The sequence below is a fragment of the Sciurus vulgaris genome, assembly GCF_902686455.1.
Source record: "Sciurus vulgaris genome assembly, chromosome: 3".
NCBI lineage: Eukaryota > Metazoa > Chordata > Mammalia > Rodentia > Sciuridae > Sciurus > Sciurus vulgaris.
The window spans coordinates 114,840,657-114,859,170 of NC_136463.1; the positions used below are offsets into that span (position 1 = coordinate 114,840,657).

General features: G+C 37.2%; 1 protein-coding gene across 20 annotated transcripts in view; it reads right to left on the reverse strand.

The window, feature by feature from the left end:
- ITGB6 (integrin subunit beta 6) overlaps positions 1 to 18,514 on the reverse strand; it is a 125,062-nt gene that overhangs the window by 56,173 nt on the left and 50,375 nt on the right. For 8 of the 20 annotated variants that reach the window (XM_079131771.1, XM_079131782.1, XM_079131781.1 and 5 more), the window contains 6 exons: positions 13,928 to 13,979; positions 13,516 to 13,745; positions 13,337 to 13,412; positions 12,523 to 12,602; positions 9,536 to 9,740; positions 8,649 to 8,895 (listed from right to left, as the gene is read on the reverse strand). In XM_079131771.1, coding sequence (XP_078987897.1) covers positions 8,649 to 8,895; positions 9,536 to 9,740; positions 12,523 to 12,602; positions 13,337 to 13,397 — 593 coding nt within the window. In that variant the 5' untranslated portion in view covers positions 13,398 to 13,412; positions 13,516 to 13,745; positions 13,928 to 13,979. The remainder of the gene's footprint in view (positions 1 to 8,648; positions 8,896 to 9,535; positions 9,741 to 12,522; positions 12,603 to 13,336; positions 13,413 to 13,515; positions 13,746 to 13,927; positions 13,980 to 18,514) is intronic. The other 12 variants (XM_079131766.1, XM_079131780.1, XM_079131779.1 and 9 more) reach the window with 6 other exon arrangements.

Consider the following 18,514-nt stretch of genomic DNA (forward strand, 5'->3'; position numbering starts at 1 on the left):
CAAGACAAGATAGGAATTTGTCTTCCTCCTTTGCTCCCTTGAATACTCCCTGCTCTGCCTACCAAAGGCTCAGAAATCAGAACAGGTTGTGGGACTGTAAATTAGTGCAACCTCTCTGGAAAGCAGTATGGAGATTCCTCAGAAAACTTGGAATGGAAGCACCATTTGACCCAGTTATCCCACTCCTTGGTATATACCACAGGACTTAAAATCAGCATACTACAATGATATAGTCACATCAACGTTTATAGCAGTTCAATTCACAATAGCTGACCTATGGAACCAACCTAGGTGCCCTTCAACAGATGAATGGATAAAGAAACTATAGTATACAATGGAATATTACTCAGCCATAAAGACAAGTGAAATTAAAGCATTTGTTTGCCAGTAAATGTATGGAACTGGAGACTATCATGCTAAGTGAATTAAATCCCCAAAAGCCAAAGACCAAATATTCTTTCTGGTATATGGATGCAAACACAAAATAAGGGGGTGGTAGTGAAGACTAGAAATACCTTGGATTAGACAAAGGGCAATGAAGAGAAGGGAGGGGGAATGGGAATAGGAAAGACAGTAGAATGGATTGACAGCTCATATATGAATACTTGACCAGTGTAACTCCACATCATGTACAACCACAAGAATAAGAAATTATTCTCCATGTATGTATAATATGTCAAAATACATTCTACTGTCATGTGTAACTAAAAAGAACAAATTATAAAAACATTTTTAAAAGATGTTATTGAAGGTTAAAAAAGAGAGAGAGATCATAGCAGGGCCTGGGTTCTAGAGTCCAACTCTACCATGCTTGAATAGATTGCTAGGGCCCAACCTGAGAATAGAACCACCACTTATGTCATTTTAGGGTGAAATCTGCTCCTAATAGTAGAACATTAAGAGCTGATCATGAGTTCAACCACATCTTCTTCTGAAAGTCAGTTATTAGCTATGCATGAAACTTTGGGTATGTTACTTAACTGTTCTGAGATTTGGGCTTTCATCTATAAAACCAAGATAATAGTATTAAGCAGAGGTTCTCAAAGTGAGGTCCCTGGTCCAGAAGCATAAGCGTCACGTGAAAAATTGTTAGAAATGCAAAATCTGGAGCACTACCTCAGACCTACTGACTTAGTAATGCCAGGAATGCGCTCAGCAGTCTGTGTGGTACCAAGTCTTTCAGACACATGCTAAGATTTGATAACCATTGGCACAGAAGCACAAAGAGACAGAAAGGAGTAGCCTCTGTTGAGGGTGTGGTGTGCTGCCTGGGGAGCCCTGGTTGATTCTCGTGGAGAGCACACAGGCCTGGACTTCAGCTCTGCAGGTGCAGCAGCCTTTCTTGTCAGCACTTACAGAGCAGGTGTATCTTTCAAGGTCAGACTCCTGTGTACCAAGTTCATCTGCGTACACATCCTCATCATTTGTGAAGTCTGTAATTTGTGAATTCACTTACTTGCTAAATTTATTTTTAGTAAATTGATACATGATTTTCTTCATCATCTGTGGACATTACCAGAGAAGAAAAAAAAAGTGAGTTCCCCTATGTGCGCATTACCTGCTGGGGTCAAAGAAGGTGATGTTTTGCTTTCTCTTATCATCTCTCCTAGTGTCAACAAGGTGTCTTTTTATAGTCTATTTAGTACCAAGGCTTTTTCTTGTGTGTTTGCATGTGTGCATTTTATTGATGATTTCTTTGTTTAAAATGGTCCCTGACATTGAGACTGAAGCACTATTTCCTGAGTGCTGAAAGGCTGCGATTGCCTCATCTAGGAAATGCATGTGTGAGATAAACTTCATTCAAGCATAAGTTATTAATGTTATTGTTTGAGTGTCAATAGTAAGGAATCAACAATGTCTATTAAATAAGATGTTTTTAAATATAAACACACATGAAACAAGGTTATGTATTGGTCTGTTGATTTAAACTTGTAACTACAGGCTCACAGGATCCTAATCTGTTTTTCCTTTTGGAGCAATGTTCAGTATTAGATAACTCAGTGCCTGGGACAAGTTTATAGAATGACTACCATAAGTGATCAGAATTGAATGTGCATACAAATCAGAATGACTATGGATTCTTTTATACTGAGTAGTAAAGCTCTCACTGGGACCAGCAAGTCTGTGTTGGTGAGGGAAGTCATTTCCTTCCTGTCAGTAGGCTTTCAGAGAAAGCAGGTCAGAAACCATTTTTTCCCCATTTTTCAGAACTCCTAGCTATCCCAAGATGGTCATCTCAGAATGGAAGCTCTTGACTACATCTAGTCCCTCCTCCATCTGTGGTCAACCTCCTCACCTAACAAAAGTTTTATAAGCTCTTTTGGTCAATGGGGCTGGAAACTCTGGAAGTGACTTGACTGAGATTCTTGGTGCATATGTCTTCAGTGACCCCTCTTTTTCTTTCTTCTCCCAACCCACCAGGATTGTCCATTATTTCAGCTCTGCCGAGACACCTGGTCTGGTGATTAAGGAGCCAGCCTGCTGTTTCCAGGTCACTTTTTGTATTTCTTTCTAATTCGTTACATTTCAGCTCAACTTACAGAAGTCAATCTTATTTCCTTTTTAAAAAATATCATGTATCAGGTTTCTTTGAAACTCTGAAGTGTTGCCCACACATAGTGTCTACCTAGCAGGGTCATTGTGAAGCTTGAAGAGGCAAAATATGCAAAGCACACTGCACAATGAGCTTTTCAGGGTTGGGACTTGATAAACATTAGTGTCATTTCTTATATCAATTACTTCACACAGAGTTTAGCATAGACCTGAGGACAAATAATGAATAGATTTGGCTAATAACATCTCTAGAATCGTGTTTTTTCCTGATTAAAATAAATGCATGTTCATTGAAAAAAATTTAGGTTTCAGATGAAAGTGCAAAGAAGAAAGTAAAACAAAGTTTAATAACTATGAGATAATATCAGCGTTCAATCATCTCTCTATTGCTGAAAATTTATTTTGAAATCTTTTGTTAATTCAATAATATGGTGACCTCTTTACATACATTTTTGTAAACTATTCTATATCTTTGCTTAGAACAACTTCTTTGATGGGAGATTGGTAGGTTATCTTTTGACCCTTATTTGCAAACCCCTTTCCAATAAGTTTATGTCAGTTGCCATTTCTGATAATTGTGAGACTGTACCATTTAACAAAACCGAACAGATGATTAGCTAAAATGAAATCTGAATGTTATTTTTAATTTTCATTTTATTATAAATAAGACTGACCCACTTGTCTATATTTATTGACATTTTGTATTTATTCTTTTACCAATTTGCTGGCTTATATCCTTTGCTTATTTTCTTATTGAGATATTTTTATTTTCCAATTTAATTGGAAGAACTCTCTTAAAAATATTAACTTTTGTCTTTTTAGTTCATCTTCTAATTTTGTTTATGATTTTTTTTTTTTGGTATAGACCTTAAAACTTTTTAAAGTCAAAAATTTTCCCTACCCTCAAAATTGAGTAGTATTTTAAAGTGTGATATCAGGAAGAGGTCTAACATTTTTTCCAATTGGTTAATGATGATAATTCAGCATGTGTCCTAATAACTACTGTAGTGATTGGAGTAGTTCTGAGGTGGTAGAAAAATGCATTAAAATTAGAATAAAAAGACTGAGGAGTTAACTATCCCTAGGCAAGTTAATTAACATTTCTGGGTCTCAGTGCCCTTATCCATAAAATGGGCATGATAAGACGTACTTCACAAAGTTGCTATGAAGATTACTTGAGATAAAAAGCATGTACATATTTGTCATAACATTGTCCCTGGGACCTGACTCTTCTTGGAAATTGTTCGTTTAATCTTTATTTGGGGTTGTTGGTTCACACTGTAACCAAGTGATGCTGATGCATCTCCTAGAAACAAAGAACTGGCAGTTCCTACCTTCTTGTGAGAAATTTGCATTTTTGTTGGTTAGAATTGTGTCCTGAGCAGATAATTCTAATTATCTTACTAGAAATTCATGCTTTTGCAAAGTGGATGAAATATTAATTTAGCTCACTGAGCAGATTCATGTGGCCAAAGCAAAGCAGAGCAATAGAGAGGGGTTGCCCTCGGGATCGGAATGGAGACCCCTATTTGGGCCTGAATAGTTCTAATGAACGCTCACGTTTGAATGTTGCTTGCTGAGCACAGCAAGTCTAGGGAAGTAGGAAACTCTTACCAATGGAGACTTTTGAATTCTTAGACGACAATGGATTTATGTTTAAAATGTAGGATAATTAAGAAACACAAAATAAAGAAGAACTACTTAAATAGTTTGTTAAATTTTAAGTAAATATTGATAAGACCATAAAGATATATACTAAAAGGTATATAACATCAAGGTATATAACATATACCTTATATAAAAGGTATATAACATCATCTTTTTCTTAGGGTTAGAAATGATTTTGATTTTCTTCTTTTTGTCTGTATTTTTACACAGGTTTATTACTTTTGCAATAAGAAACTGTATGTTCTGTACTTAAATGTTTATGTGCGAGTATATATAGGAAATCCATTAAGCATTTCTTGACTCTGTCTCTCCTCTTCATAAAACTACAATGAATTCTTCACTACTGAAGCCAATTTGAAATAAAACATCACAACCTAGTATACATGGAATGATGATAAGAAGAAATTCTTCAAAATGTTTGTTAGAGGGAAAAATTTTAATTTTTGTGCTATTATTTTACAATATACATTATAACTCATTTATCAATATAAAAATTTAAAAACTGTCTTTTGTGTTTCATCTTAGACAACAACGAAGAGAACTCTTTCAAAACTGTAAGTTGCTTCAGACTTCTTACAAAGCAAAATGAATTTTTAGTGATTGTCCTTCCAGTGAAAATAAAAATACTCCAAAAGCCATTAGAAATTAGATGAAAAAGGTAGCATTTTTTTCTTTTCATTGCAGTGCTGAGGGTTGAACCCCAGGCTTCATACATCCTTGACAAGTGCTCTGCCACTGAGCTACATCCCCAGTCCCTAAAGGGATTTGCAAAGAATGGTGCATAGAGGCTGGGGCTCCTGAGATGTTCCAGAGGGCATCTAAGGTCACACTGTTTCCATAGTATGCGAAAACATCATTTGCTTTTTTGCTGTGCTGACATGAGCACTGATGATGGAAAAGCAGTAGTCAACTGCTGGTGCCTCTGCACGTGACCAGACAGTGGCACCAACTCTACTAACAGTCCTAATATTTTTACCAGCAACCATTCACTATAATAATAAAAGCAAATACTAGCTTCACTTGACTCTCCTTGAAAAATCATAAGGAATCTATAAAAATCAGACTAGAATAAATGAGAAAATTTATTAAACTTGCATAAGTTAACATGAAAAATCAACTGCATTTCTATAAATCACCAGCACACCATTCAAAAATGAACTTAAAAAAAAATACTCCTGGGAACTGGGTACAGTGGTGCATGCCTGTCATCCAAGCTACTTGGGAGGCTGAGGCAGGAGGATTGCAAGTTCAAGATTGGCCTCCATAGTTTAGCAAGGACCTGTCTCAAAATAAAATTTTAAAAAAGGGTCTGGGTATGTAGCTCAGTGGTAGAGTTCCCCTGGGTTCAATCTCTACTATTGCAAACAACAAACAAACAAACAAAACCCTAGGAATAGATAAAACAAAACATCTCTACCCTGCAAATAACAAAGTGAAGGTATGTCATATGAAGTGACTGGTAGATTCAATATGTTTAAGATGTCCAATCTCTTCAAATTGATCTAGGGTTTTAATACAATCTCAGTCAAAATCTCAGCATATTTTTTGAAGAAAATGATTGATTCTAAAATTTATACGAAAATGCAAATGTTTTAGGATAGCCAAAAATAAGAGTTAAGTTGGAAGACTTACACTACTGATTTTAAGACTTTATAAGGCATTAGTAGTTACATGGGTATAATCAATGGAGCAATGAAAGAGAATATGTGTGGAATTAGATGTACATACATATAATCAGTTGCTTTTTAACAAAGACAACAAGAATAATTTGATGTGGAAAGGCAAATTTAGTTTAACAAACAGTGCTGAAAAAACTAGATATCAGTAAGGAAACAAAAGATGAACCTAGACCTTTTATTCTCATTCCCAATGCAAAAACTCATTTGTGATCATAAATTTCCTAAATGTAAGTACTTTAACCATAAATCTCCTAGAGAAAAGAGAAAAGAAATTTCTGTGATCTTAGAGTAGGCAAAGATTTCTTGGGACAAAAAATACACCAATCACAAAATTAAAAATTGATAAATTGGACTGCATCAAAATTAAAAACTTTTGTTTGACTGAAAACATTGTTAGACAAATAAATATACAAGCCACATCTGGAAGAAAACATTTGCAAAGCATGTTTGACAAAGAACCTGTATTCAGAATATATAAAGAACTCACAACACAATTTTAAGAAGACAATCTAATTTTTTAAAAATGGGCAAAACATATAAGGAGATGGTTCACAAAACACAAAATGAGACTGGAAAATGAAAAGATATTCAACATCATTTGTTATTAAGGAAATTCCAATTAAAGCTACAGTGACATACCACTGCATACCTATTAAAATGGCTAAAACTAAAAAGACTAATTCTTTTATGAGACTAAAAGCATTTAGCAAATGTAAAAGTGAATATCTGTGCTAACCCCAAGCATTAAGGTGAATGTGGAATGTCTGGAGCCCTCTCACATTGCTTATGAAAATGCAAAGGAGTACATCTACTTTAGAAAGTTGTTTGGTAGCTTCTTTAAAAATTAGAAGTACACTTAAACAATTCAGCAATTCCAGTCTAGGTATCCATCTAAGAGAAATAAAACAGACATACATATAAAGATGTATAGGCAAATGATCATAGCAGCAGTTTTCATGACAGCTAAGAAATGGAAACGACTTGAATGTCCATCAATGGAAGAAGGAATAAATGTAGCAAACCCATTAATGACTGACAAAAAGGATCAAACTGCTGGTATTCACAAGATCAGTGATAAATCTCAAAAACATTACACTGAGCAAAAGAAGCAAGACACAAAGGTGTTTACTGTTTTATTTTTAGCTGTATGAAATCCAAGAATAGGCAAAACCAATCTAAATTTTAGAAATCACAAAGTGATTGCCTCTGAGGTAGTAGAAGTGACTGGAACGGAGCATGAGGGAATTTTCTGAGGTGGTACATGTGCCTACATCAGGTTTCGGGTGTTGATTTTACTGGTATATTCAATTATTAAATCTCATCAAACAGTATTTTTAATGTGTGCATTTTACTAATGCACACATTTACTAATGCACATATTTACATGCCCTTGTACTAATCTGCCCCACTTTTCTTCCTATCTTCCTGCCTGGGGTGAAGAAGTGGTGCTTAGTGCCCTAGCAGCCTCTTGGACCATGAAGACAAAATCCAAGTGCCAAAGATGGTGGAGAAAAAGCAGAGAAGTCATGGACTCCTGGTGTTTGTGTAGCTGTCACCCAAGCTCTGACTTTACATGAACTTCGCTTTTGTAAAAGAAAGAAAAACAATCTCTCCTTTTAAGGCTACTGTTTCTGACGCTTGCAACCAAACACAATTCCTAAGCATTAAAATCAGTGGTACATTCCTTTCACAGTTAAATTATTTTTACCTATGTTAGATTATAGTTGAGAAGTACACTGATGTGTTTTTAAACACAATAAAAGTTGTTTGTCTTTTATAGAGATTGCTTGCTTTGGTGTATGAAAATATTAAAAATTAACATTTGGAAAATTATTTCATATATACTAGATGCATAGTAGTAAAGGGCTTGGTTTTGGACCAAACCAGATCTTGGTATACTTATTAGTCATGTGCCCTTGGGCAAGTTATTAACTACCCAGAGCCTCTGTTACTTCCTCTGAGTTTAGGGCTGATGAAACCTGCCTTAACCTGCTGTCATTACAGAGATCAAATAAGGTCATGTATGTAAAGCCTTCAGTGCAGGATCTGGCATAGAGCAGATGGTGGCTATTTTTCAATAGAAGGATCTTAAATAATTTGATTTTGAACTTGTCATTGGCTGCACAGGTAAGCCATCACAAAGCTATTTGTCTTTGACCATCCTGCATAATACATGGTTTTAATAGCTGATTATAGCACGTAATAATGGAGTCACTGCCTCATTTCCTATGAATTTAATAGAAGTGAAGGCTGCAAAGGCCTTCTCCAAGCAACGAGAGAAACCCACATTTCCCAAAGTATGTCAGAGGAAGCTGCAAAAATTATTATTTTGACAGAAGTCATCGTAGTAGAGAAAGACTGGAAACAAATGGAGGTTACTGTCAGACAGCTTCAGAAAGTGGTGGTCATTGGAGATTGAAGGTCTCCAAAGGGCAGGCAGGGGGACAAAATCCAATGGAACCTACAGTGAAAGACTCAGCCCCCTTGTCTACAGAACAGAAAACCTAACTGGCTGCGCCCTGGCCTTCCCTGGAGGCAGATGCTTGCAGATGCTGCAAGGCTAGAACTGTGCATTTAAGATGACTTATTCTTGGCTGCAAGCAGCTTGGGCATCTGAGAGAACTGCTGAGATCAGACAGCCAGACAGAAATGCCAGGGATTTAGCAAGCTCCTGGCAAGTGCGGCTCAGGGAGGGCAGGGGGTATCGCTACGGAAATCAGTGCACAGAGATGCCAGAGAATCACTTACCTGCAAGGGTTGGCAATTTCCTCTGGCGTTGTTTTCATAAAAGGGGAGACGGGTTTTTCCACAAAAGAGCCAAAGCCCAGTCTAAAGTTGCTAGTTAATTTAGACATCTCCTTGGAAAGCAGGGAGCCCAGCTCTTTGATTGTGTTGAGGTCATCATCCATGGAGGCGGAGAGATCCATGAGGTAATACAGGTCCACAGGGTAATCCTCGGTCTGGCGGACATGCACTTGCAGAGTCTGTTCACCACCTGCAGAGCCCCACAATAAAAAGCAAATTCATAAAACACAAGAAGGTTTATTTGTAACTGGCTAATCTCTGGGCCAGCTAGCTATTTCATTTCTTTAAGAACTTACTACTGAGGATGCATACCATTTGATGAACTAAGTGGTAGAGCTTATAAATGAATACATCCACAAAAATCTTTCAGCACTGAGTTTATAAGTACTGAAGAAATATAAGTTAGGATATTTTATATCTCCTGGGGAGAACTAGCGTCCATTTAGATGGAAGATAAGCTGAACTTTTTGTGTGTGGCTTTAGAAGAGGTGAACCAAATAAAAGGGAGTTTAAATCTACATTTCAACCCTTGAAAAAATGTGAGGCAAATCTAAGCCACATTTGAACAATTCAAATAGTTGCTACTAGAAAAGACTTCTTTGGTAACACATTTGGAGTAGAAGTGACCAATATGAATAAAGAAAAGTGTTAGCTGAGAAACTTCATATTTCCTTAAGAGTGGGCAATTGGAGGCATAATAATCAATGATCTGTGATATGTAGCAGCTGAATTAGTGCAATGGTAATATTACACACATAGCATTATGTTTATTTACATGAGCCAACACAGAAGAAAGATCCCCTCTCTTCTGTTAAGAAATTGTAACTTACCTGGTCTCAATTTAAGTATCAAGTTTTGAGGTGCAATCTGGACAATGTCAGAACTATTTTTCTGTCTGCCTACACTGAGAGGCTTATTTTTAAGGATTTCTATATGGGTGACAGGGTTTTCGATGAAGGTTAATTGACATCCTTTGGCTAAAAGATTTGTTGGGGTATCACATCTTTCACCAACTCCAGATGGATGGGTAAAATTCTAAAAAAGAAAAAAATAGAGAAAAAGAAGACAAATCTGCATTTCTTTATAAGATGCCAGTAATTAAAATTTTTTACATGCTTTCCTAGTTAAGCATCTTGCCATCCTAAGTACATCATATCCCCATATGATGATTGATTGTGGGTCTCAAGCTAAGTTATAGTTGAATAACCAGTGAGTTCTGCCAGCAAAGTTACAAGTTAAACTGGAGTCTCCTTTTAATTATATTCATTTGAATTCATTAGCAGTTTTTTTTTTTTTTTTTTTTTAAAGCTCGTTTATTTAAAGCTTCTCCTTTGCTATGACCAGATTCTTGAAATAGTTGAGTTCATTGAGTTGACATTTTTCTGTCTGTTGTTTGTTTGGGATGACCTGTTGGTTCTTGGAATCCTAGGACTGTCCAAGCTTTACAGTGCGTCTATTACCAAATCCAGTAGCAAAGAGAGATTGTTTCTATGGATTCCTAGAGAACAGAGATTAGACATTGCCCTGTCTGATACTTTACTGGTTTTATTCACACTTTTACTGCTGTGTTACCCTGATTAGCATTACTTCACTAAAATTGACCTCTCAGGAACCTTAAACTCAGTATCTTAAAGTGAACTAGTTCAAGGTTTTAGAACTTTCCACAAGATTTGGAAGTAAGGAAGGGAAGTACATGATGGTTTAAAAGCCTGCTTTTCTATACAGGACTCTGGAGTTTCCCAGGTCCCGTTGAATTCACCTGGGCAGCATGGTATAGTGTTTTCCAGCAGAGATGTAGCCATTCCATTCCTGTAGCACCGAGAGCAGAGAACTGGAACCCAGAGATACCTATCTTACCTGACAGCTTGGCTGCTCTAGAGCTGGCACTAGGAAAAGTTGAACTCAAGGCCCATTGACCCTTATGCTTAGAACCAAACCAATGCCCAAATTTTTTCCTGGTCCCTTCAAATTCAAAGCCACTCTTGATGTTTTCACCAAGTAAAAAAGCTACCTCTCTTCTGAAATTAAATTTCGAGAATATAATTTGTTATCTACCAGTCAGGCCTATGTGTATTTGAGGATCTGGGTCAGGCATGGCAAACTCTCGTACTTCTCTCTTTTTTTTTTTTTTTTTTTATTGTAAACAAATGGGATACATGTTGTTTCTCTGCTTGTACATGGCATAAAGGCATACCATTTGTGTAATCATAAATTTACATAGAGTAATGTTGTTTGATTCATTCTGTTATTTTTTCCCTTCCCCCCACCCCTCCCACCCCTCTTTACCCTCTATACAGTGCTTCCTTCCTCCATACTTGCCCCCCTCCCTAACCCTAACTCTAACCCTAACACTAACCCTTGTACTTCTCATAATGTAAGAAAGGCAGACAGTGGCTGAGCAAGCTGCAAGAGACTTCTCAACACAATGCAGTTGCTATCAGCTGTAGTCCCAGCTTTTGCCAGAGGTCAGAGGTGGTGTTAACCACACAACCTATTGTGTGTTTTTCCCAAGCAGATGTCTATTTTCCTTTTTGTTCCAATTACCTCAATTGATAACCCGATAACTACTTTTGCTATTGGAACGGACTCCTAATCTTGTCATAAAATATGACAATCATTTAGCAAGCGTCATCCACAAGTAAAGCTATCTGTCGTACCTTAGGAAATTCTCTTAAATGACTGTTAAAAAGTGCATTTAAATAAAAATTCTAGAATGGTTTGCTATTTTGTGTCTCTGTAATGAAATTAAAGCTGTCTTCTTTAGAAAGTCAATGTCCAAAAAAAAAAAAAAAAAAAAAATGCCTACCCTCCACATGTACACTCTCAAACCTGCGTTTGATACATGAGTTCAAAAGAGAATAATTCCCTCAAATGTTGTTTGTGGCCCCATCAGTCAAGGGAGTGAGCCAGGTCAGTGAGCCAGGTTGGTGCTCTTTTGTCTGGGAGGCCGCCCTCCTTGGATACACGTTTAATGTGGGATTTGGGTTTTAACAGCTACAGCCCGGGTCTGATTTGCTTCCCTTTGAGCTTGCTACTCATCTCCTGCTGAACTTGGCATTTATATGGCTTGATGTGTGTTTAGATTCTTTCTACGAGATCCAGTAAGTAGAGACTTGTTTTAAAATTCAGAGTTAGGTGTCTTACCATGACACCTTTGCGGACCACTCTATGGTATCACAGCACTGGCAGTGACTTAGAGTGCTTTCTGTACACCCCCCAGTCATCCTCCCACAACTTCATATAGTTTTCAGTTTTAGATAAGGAAGGTCTATTTGGAGCTTTGTCATTGGTGTGATACAGAGTGACTGAGATTATGAAAATATAATTTTTAAAAGAACTGAATAAGGTCTGAGTAATAATGTTTTCCCTCAAACTAGAATGCTGCTTATAGAAATTAGCAGTGGCTCACAATGGATCCTAGTTCCAGATAGAACCCAGCTATAGTACTGATATTAAATGTGTGTTTAACTTCAGAAAATATCTCCATGATTGCTGATTGTCCAGAAAGTCTCAACATTTTATATGCAACCCATAAGAAATGACCTTAAAATAAGAAGAGGAACCAGGTTAAATAAAGGATTCTGGGTTAAGTATTTTATTTGGAATAATTCGACATGCGTTCCTTCCATGAATTGTGTTTGACAGCAATCATGTGAATGCAACTTTGATCCACTAATACTTTCATTATCCTTTCTTGATTTGTTTTACTCATATAACCCCACAGAAAGAAGGACATTATCTGAGCTATCATTGAGGAAATCAACATAAGTGTAACTGCACAGAACTTTTAAAAACACGTTGAGGTCATTTGTTTTACCTCCTGGGAACACCAGGCACACTGAGGTCCAATGAGTAAGCAGTCTCCACAGGTTTCTGCTCCTCCCACGGCACAGCCACCTACGTTTAAACCCAGCAAGGTGCAAGGGATTAAGTACACTTTCATTCATTCTATTTATGAGACTTATGCCTCTTGAATTACTTGAACAAAACAATATCAAAATGTATTTTCGTCTTCAAAAGTCAATTCTCAAAATGCTAGCAACTCACATAAAAATTTACATTTCACATCTACCGTGTTGAAAATATGTGTGCCTTATAAACCAAAAATCATCATTCTCTTTCTTTATTAAAATATGAACACATAATCGTTCACAAGTACAGAATCATCCTCTTTATTATTCTTACTAAATACCTGCCACATTAATTTTTAAAATTATTTGTACCCCTTTAAAATGCTTCTCTTACAGATGTGGGATTTCTGTTTGTGAAGTAAAATCCTTTTTCTCTCTCAAGATTATTACTCTCAAGAGGAGGGACTTATTGTATAAGAAAATAGAAGTTTCCAAAATGACTGTCACAAAGGCATTAAGAAGTCCTACTGTGCAGTAATGCTATTTAATTCTCCTCATTAAAATGCCTGTGTAACCTTCGTATTTATTTACTTTAGGCCTAGAACATTCACGGTGGGACCAGCCCTGTGTTTGCCTGTAATTTGTTAAAGTGTTCGCTCGGTGGCAAAAGAGCCATCAAACAGATCAAATAAAAAATGACTGTAGGTCTAGTTTCTGAACCAAATGACAGGTTTGTCAAGCATATCTTGAAAGCAACATATCCGAGAACGGAGGTCTTACCTTGTACGAGATCATTCCTTCCTAGAAATAGAAAGAACAGGCAGAGCAGCTCAATCCCCATTCGTTTCAGTTCTCGCTGTGCAGATTAAAAAATGAATTACCTTCAACGTTACAAGACCAAAGCTGAAGATCGTTAAAGGCTTTCTTTCTTGAAGTGTAAAATTTTAAATACTACTTACACTGCTTTGAAAAGAAACTCGAGATGTAAATTAAAAAGTTTTCATTAAGACTGAAATGAAAACAGAGACTACCTGGACAGGTAAAGAAGAAAAGCTGTGTTTAAAAGCAACTTCAACATGATTTACTTCCTTGTTCTCCTTATAAGGAAGGCAGGTGTACAATCACCAAGAAGGTGGGGAAATTCATTCAGGAGAAATTTTTGTGTAAGTTCTATTAGTCTCTCTGCATCCTAGAGAAAGTTGATATCTTTAGTGAAATGCTGATCAATGAAATGTCAAAAGAGCAATTGAAATATGATTGTTCCTATAATAATTTTAATTTAATGAAAACAGTAAAGATGTGAAATAAAACATAAGCATTTAAGTTACATGTAAGGAGAGTAAAAAAGAGAAACAAGCTAAATGAAAATACCTGAGGTTTCTGTATTCCATGTTAAATTCTCTGCAGATAATTAAAAGGAAGTCTGAAAAATAAAAATATTATTTTACAGGAAGATTAGAAGTTAGGTTAGGGAAAATAAAACACCCTTTTCTTATTTTTTAATTGGATAAAAGACATTTCCCATATGGAATTCTTATTTACAAGTTTATTTAGCTTGCTTTTCCATTTTCAGTGTCCCTAATATTGCTTTCACTTTAGAAATCCACTATTAACTGTAATTTATCCATTCATTCAATAAGTATTTACTGAGTACTGGTTTTGTGCCAAGTATCACTCTTTTAAAATATATTTTATTTTAAATAGACACATAGTACTGATACATGTGTATGGGTCTAGTGTGGCATTTCAGTGCACACATACAGTGTGTAATGATCCTATCAGGGTCATTAGCACACCTCTCACCTCAGATATGTATCTTTCTTTGTGTTGGGAATGTTTATAGTCCCTTCTATTCACTCTTTTGAAATATTCAATTAATTGTTTTCAACCACGGTTTTCCTGCTCTGCTTTAGAACAGTCAGCATTATTTCTCCCTGTACCCATGGACCCTCCTCTCTCCATCCCTCCCTCTCCCACACCCTTCCCAGCTTCTGGTAACCACTATTGAATTCTCTATCCTTTTAAGATCAACTTTTTATCTTCCACATATAAGTGAGAACATGTGGCATTTCTCTTACTGTGCCTAACTTATTTCACTTAATGTAATAAGCCCCAGTTCTATTCATACTGTTACAAAAGACAGAATTTTGTTCTTTTTTTGTGGTTGAATAACATTCCATTGTGCACATAAAACATTTTTTTATCCTTTCACCCACTGATGGACACCTAGGTTGGTTCCATATCTCGGCTAATGTGAATAGTGCTCTGATAAGCATGCAAGTGCAGACATTTCTTCAACATACTGATTTCTTCTCCTTCAAATATATACCTAGAGGTGGGATGGCTGGATCATATGATTGTCCTATTTCTAGTTTTTTTTAAATTTTTTTATTTTTTAAGAAACTCGATATTCTTTTCCATAATGCAGATATCATCCTTGAAACAGAGACTGTGCCCTTTGGGGAAAAAAAAATAACAATCAAGTTCTGAACTCTTGCAGCAAATTCTCTAGGCTTGAGAGTAGTGGGAAGAGAGACTCAAGATCAGGAAGTGATCAGGGCTAGGATGAAGAATAAAGCTGTGTAAAAGGAAAGGGGGACAGCAAGGATGTGTTTGTTTATTTACGATACTCAGGGAGAGTCTCCTTTACCAATGCCATCTGACAGAGCCCTAGATGACATGGGTGACACAGGAAAGTGCTAAGACACCGAGACAGCCCCACGCTAGGAATTTCAAGGGCAAGTAGAGTATGACAAGGGAAAGGGAAAGTGGTCAGGTTTGGAGACAGTGGTCAGATCATACATAGTCTTGACCTTGAATTTTAAACAAGTTAGAGTGCCATAGGAAATCCAGAATGATGTGATGGAATTTACATTTAAAGAGAATCGGGGCTGGGGATATGGCTCAGTTGGTGGAGTGCCTGCCTTGCAGGCACAAGGCCCCGAGTTCAATCCCCAGCACCGCCAAAAAAAAAAAAAAAAGAGAGAATCACTCCGTCTACTGTGGAAGTTACAATGCATGTGGCAAGGTCGGAAGGTGTTTGGGGCAAAACAGTAATGTGTGACTGTTGAGGACAGACACAATGGTGGTTGGGACTAGAATGTTGGTGATGTAGGAGGAAGAGGTGGTCATGAGATACTTTGAAGCAGACCTTATTGCAAACCTGTTTGTTTTACCGAAGATAATATTTGAACTCACTTTGTTTATTATGACAATTTTGTTATTGTCCCATAGGGGCTATTTGGTCTAGGATTGCATAGTGTCTGATTTGGGCACTGCTAATATTGATCTCCCCTTAAAGAAAGGGTTTTGGAAACCTATAGGGCCACTATAAGCCTATAGGGGGAAATCTGCAATATCCCAGATCTGCACTGCTAGAGGGGAAGATACATGAACAACATGAAAAAACAAGGGAAGAAAATGATCCAAACAAATCTAGATTCTATAGTAATAGAATCCAATGACAGTATGTTAGAAGAAATGTCAGAAAAGGACTTCAGATTATACATGATTAAGATGATTCGTGAAGCAAAGGATGAGATAAGAGAGCAAATGCAGGCAATGAATGATAATACCCATAAGCTGAAAGAGCACCTGCAGGAAGCAAAAGATCATCTCAACAAAGAGATAGAGATTCTCAAAAAACAAAACAACAACAACAAAAAAACCGGAAATCCTTGAAATGAAGGAGATACTTTGAAAACAGAAAGTTTATGGATGGATTGGATGTGGATATGAAAAAAAAAAAAAGAGGTTTTAGCCTGAGAAACTGAATGATACTCTTCACTGAGAGAGGTTAGACTGGGGAAAGAGGAAGTGAATCAAGAACATGATCAGTTTGAGATGCTAGAAGATAACCAAATGCAGATGCCACTTAGGCAGCTGGATATGGAAATCTGGAAATGGAGATAATGTCAAAGTGTAAACTGTAAATGTGGGATCATCAGTTTGGATTGAAAGATATGAAGCTGATGGTATTCAACGATAAGAGTCTGATTGAGATCCCCAGGCAAGTGAGACTTTCCTAAGTCTTGAGTTTCTGTACACAGACATCCCGCGTAGTCACCATCGGCCTCTTTGGATGAGCTGAGATAAGGGATTCCTGCATAGCTGTCTATCTGCCCACTCCATAGAAATTTCTCTGGGGTTCTGCTACCACCCCAAATCACTTCCTCCTGGAAGACAATCAGACTACCTCTCCAAGCCTGTTTTGACGTTAAGAGAACCCCAATGACTAGCTCTTGCTCATGGAACGTGAGTGGGAGTGGATACAATTTCATTCTCTCAGCCAACTCCATGCAGGCAGAAACAAGGTCCTGGGAGAAATCCAAAGACCCAATTCAATCTGTGAAATTGAATTTGTCATTTACATTGAGTACCTTGTGCCATCCCACATAGAGACTTCCAGTATTATTGTTCAGTATTGTTACAGAGCAGGCATTCAATGGATATTGAGTAAACATGTGAGTACATGAATAAATGGCTAGGAGGGTACAGAAAGCAACCGGAGAGGGAAAATGGGTCCTCTGCTGAGGCTGTGATGAAAGCTAAGAAAAGGCTTAAAATGTAGGGCAGAGAAAATGCAAAGAGGAATTTAGGGGAAAATATAAAGTGAAGTAATGGTACAGGGACTCCATTTGCCTATTGACACTGCTCTGGATAACTTGTACCAAGCAGTGATGCACACGGAAGACATGGTCTTGCTTCCTGAAGATGTAGTGCCTGGTGCCCTCCCCTGGAAAGTGCTCTATCCACACCACCGGGGAGGGAGGCAGCCTTATTGTCCTACCAGCAGTCAATTCATGTGCTGCCTGCACCCTCAAGGTGCCCTGAATGGAAACTACGTCCCCTTAGCCCACCAGATTATTTTCTTCTGTTTCTGCATATTATGATTCACCTTTTTCATGGGAGATAAGTTCCAATGCCCTCAAGGAATACCTGAAACAAAGGATAGGACCAAACCCTATACTTACTATGTTTTTTTCCTATACATACATATGCAAATTTAATGCCTTTTCTATCATAATGAAATAATTATCACATACTGTGACTGTAGCTTACTCAGCTTGAGGTGTGACCTCGTGAGAAATAGAAAGTTTGGTCTTCCATTTTCAGAAAATAGTATTTAGCTTTAATTAGGATGTAAGATCTAATCGTAGCCATTTTAACCATATCATTTCCCTTTAACTATAACCTTTTTCCAATTTAAAATTAGCCAATCACATAGATTGTAACCCTGAGCTCTTCCTATCAGAGCAAGGGGCGGTGCTGCATTAGGGATAAAGTCAGGTGGACTGTCCACTCAAGTGTGCTTGCTTGCCATGATCAGTAGCACACTCTTCTGCTGAAGTAAAGTTTGCCTTGCCAAGCTACTTCAATGAACATGTTTGATTCCTTGCACACCCCAGTATTTCTTTTTGTGGGGGAGGTAATCAGATATTGAACCCAGGGGCACTTAACCACTGAGCCATATCTCCAACCCTTTTTAAATTTTTATTTTGAGACAGGGTCTTATTAAATGCTTAGGACCTCACTAAATTGCTAAGACTGGGTTCGAACTCATGATTGTCCTGCCTCAGACTTCCAAATCGCTGGAATTACAAGTGTGCACCATGGTACCTGGCACACCCTGGTATTTCTAACGACAGCAAAACTAGCATGAATTTCTTTTTCTTTCTTTACAATTTCACAGGTGGAAGATTTGTTCTTACCATAGATCTTAGCAACCTCGGCATGTAAGTTTTTCCTTTTCTTATTAAGTTGAAGACTTACACTTTTTTACTTTAAAAGAAACCCATTATGGCTTCTCTTTGGCATATCTGAATTGTCAGCATCACTGCTCCTATACTTAAAGGCTGTTTATAAGTAAAATAAGTGTTACTTGAATACAAGTACTTCGATACCATGACAGTTGATCTGATAACTGATCTGATAACTACATGACTATTAGGTGGGTAG